The sequence below is a fragment of the Anarhichas minor genome, unplaced genomic scaffold, assembly GCF_050575085.1.
Source record: "Anarhichas minor isolate MPS153535 unplaced genomic scaffold, ASM5057508v1 ptg000100l, whole genome shotgun sequence".
In the NCBI taxonomy this organism is placed as follows: Eukaryota; Metazoa; Chordata; class Actinopteri; order Perciformes; family Anarhichadidae; genus Anarhichas; species Anarhichas minor.
The window spans coordinates 470827-477500 of NW_027466546.1; the positions used below are offsets into that span (position 1 = coordinate 470827).

General features: G+C 44.7%; 1 protein-coding gene across 2 annotated transcripts in view; it reads right to left on the reverse strand.

Moving 5' to 3' along the window:
- Positions 1-1007: 1007 nt before the first annotated feature.
- polr3f (polymerase (RNA) III (DNA directed) polypeptide F) overlaps positions 1008-6674 on the reverse strand; it is a 15654-nt gene continuing 9987 nt past the window's right edge. Inside the window, exons 6-9 of one of the 2 annotated variants that reach the window (XM_076082670.1) lie at positions 6536-6674; positions 1569-1676; positions 1237-1428; positions 1008-1151 (exon numbers count right to left, since the gene is read on the reverse strand). The exon at positions 6536-6674 is cut by the window's right edge and continues 5 nt beyond it. In XM_076082670.1, coding sequence (XP_075938785.1) covers positions 1074-1151; positions 1237-1428; positions 1569-1676; positions 6536-6674 — 517 coding nt within the window. In that variant the 3' untranslated portion in view covers positions 1008-1073. Of the gene's footprint in view, positions 1152-1236; positions 1442-1568; positions 1677-6535 lie in introns of both variants that reach the window. The other variant, XM_076082671.1, reaches the window with a different exon arrangement.

Sequence of the window (6674 nt, forward strand, 5' to 3'; positions counted from 1 at the left end):
TTCCTCCTCTGTTGCGTTCAAGGACAGCTCTGAACTATGAGCCCCAGTAACAATGGAGCAGTTTAAATCCTCTCTGGCGCCTCCTGCAGGCTGATACAGGTCACGCGTCCTCTCTAATTCATCCTCATGACATCATGATTTGTTGATATTGACGACAAAAACATAAATAATTTAAATATAAATAAATTGGACTGTAATCGTCTCAAAAGAACACAATGATGTCATGAACGATATATATTTTAACTACGTGGACAGAAAAATGTGAACAGTACAGACTTATGTTTGGGTTTGAAACCAGAAGTGACATTACGCAGCGGGAACGTTACTCTGCGCTCATTAATAATTCATGAGCTCTTAATGTGACCTGCAGCCGCTGAGCCTCATGGGTAGTGTAGTGTTTAGTTCTCCCACCAGTTAACAGGAAGTGACCATATTAGGACGTAGAGACACCGTTTAAGTCTCTGGTAGAGACCTGTCAATCACTGTGTAGCCCCGCCCCTAAAGCATCCCCTGCTTTATGGTCTGTGTGACTCTAAATGGACCATAATGTACAAAATGAACATCATGCTGTATTGAAGAAGACTTGAAACTAGAGATTGAGACCATAAACTCATGTTTACAATGTTTACTGAGGTAATAAATCAAGAGAGAAGTAGAGTCATTTTCTCATAGACTTCTATACAACCAGAGGAGTCGCCCCCTGCTGGACACTAGAGAGAATGCAGCTTTAACACAAAGAACTGGAGGTTTGTCTCCGTTTTAACAGCTGCTGAGGCTCATGGGTAGTGTAGTGTTTAGAGAGAAAGCTTTGAGCTTCCTGGAGGAATCGGTCGATACGATCCTGAACATGAGAAGATGTAAAGTGATGCGAGCACTCAGCTCCTTAACGACATCTGATGGGAAAAACACAGAGCATCCGATCGCTGGCGTCAGTTGTTTTCATATTAGTCAATAAAAACATTAAGAAGCTCGTCCTCCATTTAGTGAGTTAGACTTCACTTCAAACACACCAGAAACATTTAGCTTTTATTGAACTTTGAGATAAATACAAAACAAACGAGGATCACAAGCAGTCAGAAGTCCAACCACTCCGTCATGTAGATGCAGTTAGACGGAGAGATTTCTCCTCCTTCGTGACAGTCGTCAAACACCTGAGGACAGAGAACAGGAAGTCAGGGTTCACCCCCAGAGGACACCCACCACGACCCAGTCCTTCACAATAAAAGCACGTGTTACCGGGCAGAGTCCGCAGGGCGTCCTGACGAGGCCTGTTGGTTGGATGACGGCGTTGACGCCGCGGTAGAGTTTCATCTGTCCGTCCACGCTGCCCACCGTTCCCTCCTTGGCGGCGATGACGGTCATCTCCACCTTCCCGTCGTAGATCAGCGTGTTCAGGATGGTCTCGATGTCGTCCATGGACAAGTCCACCTGTCACACACGCCTGTCAATCAAACCTGGAGCAGCTTATTTATACTCAACTAAAGACAAGAGTCAAAACGACACGTTCAGATATCAAGTAAAACGTGTGTGTGACGTCATAAAAGGGGGCGGGACTGTGAGAGCATCACCTTGCTGATTCCCAGCTCACAGATGTACTTCCACACTTCATGCGAGGTGGCGAAGGAGCTGTTTCTCTGAACCATGGGGCTCTGTTTGCTGTCCCTCGCTGCTTCAGCCTGAACACAACACAGATACGGTGAATACGGTGCAACAGCGGCTAAATATGGTGCAACAGCAGTTAATCAAGTATTCATAATACCATTATAATATACATTGAGTACTTTTACTTTTGGTGCATTAGGTATACTTTGATGCTGATACTTTTGTACATTGTTAATCAATACTTCTTCGACTAAAGACTTGTGATTGAAGGATAATTAGATTTGAATACAGTAACTTCACAGTGAGACTCTCTGCTGCCACCTGCTGGTCTGAGACCAAACTCAACTCTTAAAACCTCTTAAGCTCCAGCCCTATTTGTAGGCCTCTGCTCGAAAATGACATACCCATACTAAAGTGACCACAGTTCTGTAACTACAAGGTCTATTTTAATAATTTTTGATGCTATAATCAGATCACAACACTTGTGAGGTTGTTCAGATGGGTAAATATTGTGTATATGTTGCTGGTTAATATAGTAATGAAGACATTACACAGCTCAAATTGAAAATATTCAGGTTCGCCTGAAGAAAAAGCACTTTCATTGATATTATGTTTTTGAAATAATGCAGATATCTCCCTAAAACTCTCCCAAATCATAGCACAACCTATGTATGTATGATCAGTAGTCGTAGAATAACGTTTGGCTGGGATAAAGTGAAGAATAAGAGGCTTTAGTACAGAGAGGTCACGCAAGGTCATCATTTTCGAACCAGCTGTTGCAGCTCTTTCATTGTACTTTTATATACTATATATTTCACTTTTTTATCACTCATATTATTCAATACATCCAAATACAGCTGTTAGGAATCATTTTGAGATTCCTAATATCATCAGAGCCTGTTTCTGGCTGTCATCTATAGGATTTTCTCAGTTCATGTGTGTGTATGTGGCTGTAGCTCAGCCTATCATCGGTCGATTTCAGTCAATGAGCCCGCATTCGACGTGTCATAGTCTCAGGAAGGCGTGTGTCGAATTTGGTGTTGATTGACAGAAGTTTCAGCCAGTAAAGTTGCAAGAAGTGCCGCGTCTCCCCGAGCGTAAATTTCCGCTCGCCGGAAGTCTGACTGCTCGCCCATGGTGGATTGACCGCTCTTATTCTGGAAACAGCTCGGAAGTAAACAGGATGCAGTTGGCAACAATGATTCCGGCTTTGGATCGGATAATCTGCAACTTTATTGTACACATTTTTCATAAAACGTGACCAATAACCCACGATTTTTTTCAGGGAAGGGCAGTGCCATCTTACCGTTCTCCACTCACAGCTTTGTACTGCTTCCACGGAGAGAAAAACCGAAGGTATTTATGCGTTCGGCGACGAGTGCTAAACTAAAAAATGCATTGCAATGCTAGGTAGCCGCTAGCATCGTGGTGCAAATATTGATTTGCCGTACACATAACGGCGATTTATGCCCAGGATTTCATGCTTTTATGCCACATTTTCTAGATGCTTATATTTGTAGTCTATAGTTGTGTTTGGAGTGTGTAAAAAGTGATTTATATGATAGTGTTGCCCATACGTCGCTTTCAGCCAATCATTGAGCTGATCGATATGTAATGTGAGATTTTTCAGAGACTTTGGGGGAAAAAGGAGATGTGAATCCAGGAGAGATTCAGACCTTCTCCTGACCATGGGGCGGACACTGTCTGTCGTGTGGCCCGGACGGGGCCTCACTTTCATTTTATATACAAGTTTGTTTTGTTATTAGTAGTGTGATTCAGTTTGTAACTGTTTGTATCTGTATTTAGGCTTCTTGGATAATAAATCCATTTGATTTTTACTTAAACCGGCTGTTGTGTTTTGGAGGCGATTGAGAGCACATGGCTGCAAGGGGGGGGGGGGGGGGGATTTCTCCCTGTGTCCAAAAGTTATGGCCCTAACACTAGCTGGCTAGCTAGCGAGCTGTACCCAGCATGCAGTTCGGCAGTGTAATTTTATAAATGTACAATTATTAGTGTTACAAATTGTTTATGTGTCACAAACTGTTGTGTCATGGTGTTTTGTCCTGTTAAAGAGCGTTAGTTGTGGTTATTAATTGTTGTTATAAAGTTATAACCATGATTAGAGGTCCCTCTCAATACACTTAAGACAACTAGCTCCGAACGCAGTGCCCTTAGTGGCGAACAATATATTTAGCTGCCTGTTGAAGAGTGACAGCAGTTGTTTCGGTGTGTGAAAAATTGATATCATACGGGAAATTAAAAACGGTATAGCACTAGTAGGGACCAACAAATTCCTGATGGGTTGCGTCTACAGAAGTGGTTCTTCAACAGTGGCTTTGCCCCTCGACGAAGCTCTGCACAAAACGTTAGTGTGGGTGTGGGCCGCCAATAGTGGCTTCACACACACAAGCTCATAGCAGGTGACTTCAATCACCCGGCCATCATATGGACACCAGAACCCACAGTCACACCGAACACAAGTCCCGACAGCCCACACTTGAAGTTTGTGGAATGCATAAGATACACCTACCTGCTACAAACCATCACAGAACCAACCAGATTCAGAAATGGACACACCCCCACACGAGACGACCTGATCTTTACGAATGAATTCGAAATGGTGGAGCAATTGTCCCTCCTCGACCCACTAGGAGCCAGCGATCACATTGGAATCTCGCTTATATTCATCTTCGGCACCCGTCCCCCATCCATTCTCAAAACTAGCTACAATTACAACAAAGTGAACTACGACGAAATGAGGAAGGAACTGGATCGGAGTTGTATGCTAGGAGGAAAATTGGCCAAGGAAGCAACAAACATCCTAGAGCAAGTACTAATGGAAACAGTTGCGAGGCATGCCCCATCTAGAACAACTAACCTTAATATAACTAAGACAAAACCTCCATGGATGAACTACAATGCACTTCGAAAAGCCAGAAGGAAATACCATGCATGGATACGTTACTTAAACACGAAAGACGGTCAACACTACCAAGAATACATTCGAGCACGGAACGAGGCCACCCATGCCACTAGAAAGGCCAGAAAAGACTTTGAAACAAAACTTGCAAAAGAAGCCCGCTCTAACAACAAAGCTTTTTGGAGCTACATCAACAGCAGGATTGCCACCAGGGTCAATATTGCAGACCTTCGCAATACAGATGGACAATTCATTAGCGACGACATGGGCAAGGCCGAAATCCTGAATCAGCAGTATGCAAATACATTCACATTCGAGGATGTGACCACCATTCCTCAACCTGACCCGAAACTACTACACTCCGAGCTTAATCTTTCCATCACACAGGAATTGGTTCTGAAGAAGCTGCGCTCACTTCGAACTGACAAATCAGCAGGCCCAGACCAGATCCATCCCCGGGTCCTGAACGAGCTGGCAGATACCATAGCTCTCCCACTAAGCATTATATTTATTACTAGCCTATCAAGCAGCGAGGTACCACAACAATGGAAATCAGCCACAGTGACACCAATCTACAAGAAGGGCGACAAATCCAACCCAGCCAACTATAGACCCGTCTCGCTGACATCGGTGGTATGCAAGGTCCTGGAGCGTATTATGTCAGAGGCAGTAGTAGAACACCTGAAAAACAACAACCTCCAATGCGACCAGCAACATGGATTTACGTCGGGGAAATCAACAGTGACTAATCTCCTAGAGGCACTTGACATGTGGATGGAGGCACAAAGCCACAGTTTACCCGTAGATGTCATATTCCTAGACTATGCAAAGGCCTTCGACACAGTCTTTCACAAACGCCTCCTTACACGGCTTTCCTCCTTCGGCATCCAAGATAATATTCTGCTATGGATCAGGAACTTTCTGACAAAGAGAATACAGCAAGTAACAGTTAACGGGAAGCTCTCAAACTGGACTGAAGTAACTAGCGGTGTCCCACAGGGTTCCGTCCTGGGCCCGCTACTGTTCATCCTCTTTGTCAGTGACATTCCCAGTCTCCTCAGCAACTTCATATCCATGTTCCCCGACGAAACCTCAACACACAAGTCTTCAAACTGATCTAGATCAACTCCAGGCCTGGTCAGTTCTGATGCAAATGCGCTTCCACCCCGAGAAATGCAAAGTCTTGCACCTCGGACACAACAACCCCATTCTGACCTACACAATGATCAGTGCAGACGGAGTTACACATACCCTCGAATCAACAGAAGCAGAGAAAGATCTTGGTGTAGTGATCGACCATAAACTGAGCTTCCAAAAACACATTCAAACTCAGGTGAGCAAGGCCAACCGCTCACTGGGTGCTATCAAGCACACTTTCAAAGCAATGGACAAGACATCATTTTTACACCTCGACAAGAGACTTGTCCGCCCTCATCTGGAGTACGCTTCAGCCATATGGTCACCTAAATTCAAACGGGAGAAGGATGCAATTGAACAAGTCCAGCACCGGGCCACGAGACTGGTGCAAGGCACTTCCGATAAATCCTACCCAGAGCGACTAGTACACCAAGGCCTACCTACACAGGGCTACGACAGTGTTAAATGCAACAGACCCTGCTCCACTTGCGGAAATTCCATGCTACGGCAATCACTATCAACTACAACCCGAGGCCACAGTCACAAACTACAAATACAACATCAAACTGGCATCGGGGCAAATTTTTTCACAGCCAGAATCAGCATGGCATGGAATACCTTAAGGCAGGACACAGTCGACAGCCCTTCCTTAAATACATTTAAGTCGCGGCTAGCAGCAGATTGGAAGCAGCATCCTCACTTACACTATTACACCTTCTCCTACTAAACGCCGATTCCCCGACTCCCACGTATAGTCTAACAGATATTCAATCGTGACTCATCTGAAGAGGATCGATTTAAAAACTTGGCACCGGTCTCATTACCCTAATCGGGTACCTATTGACCGTACTAAAGATTGTTACTAAAGATTGGTACCTTGCTCTGCAGGAACTTGAAGCACTGCTGGTTGAGAACTTCCACAAACTCAGACTCAAAGTCCTGGTCGCTGTACCAGGCGCCGCCCGTCACCGAGCGGTCCGGCTGCAGGTTGTAGAGCATGTAGACCTTCTTCTTA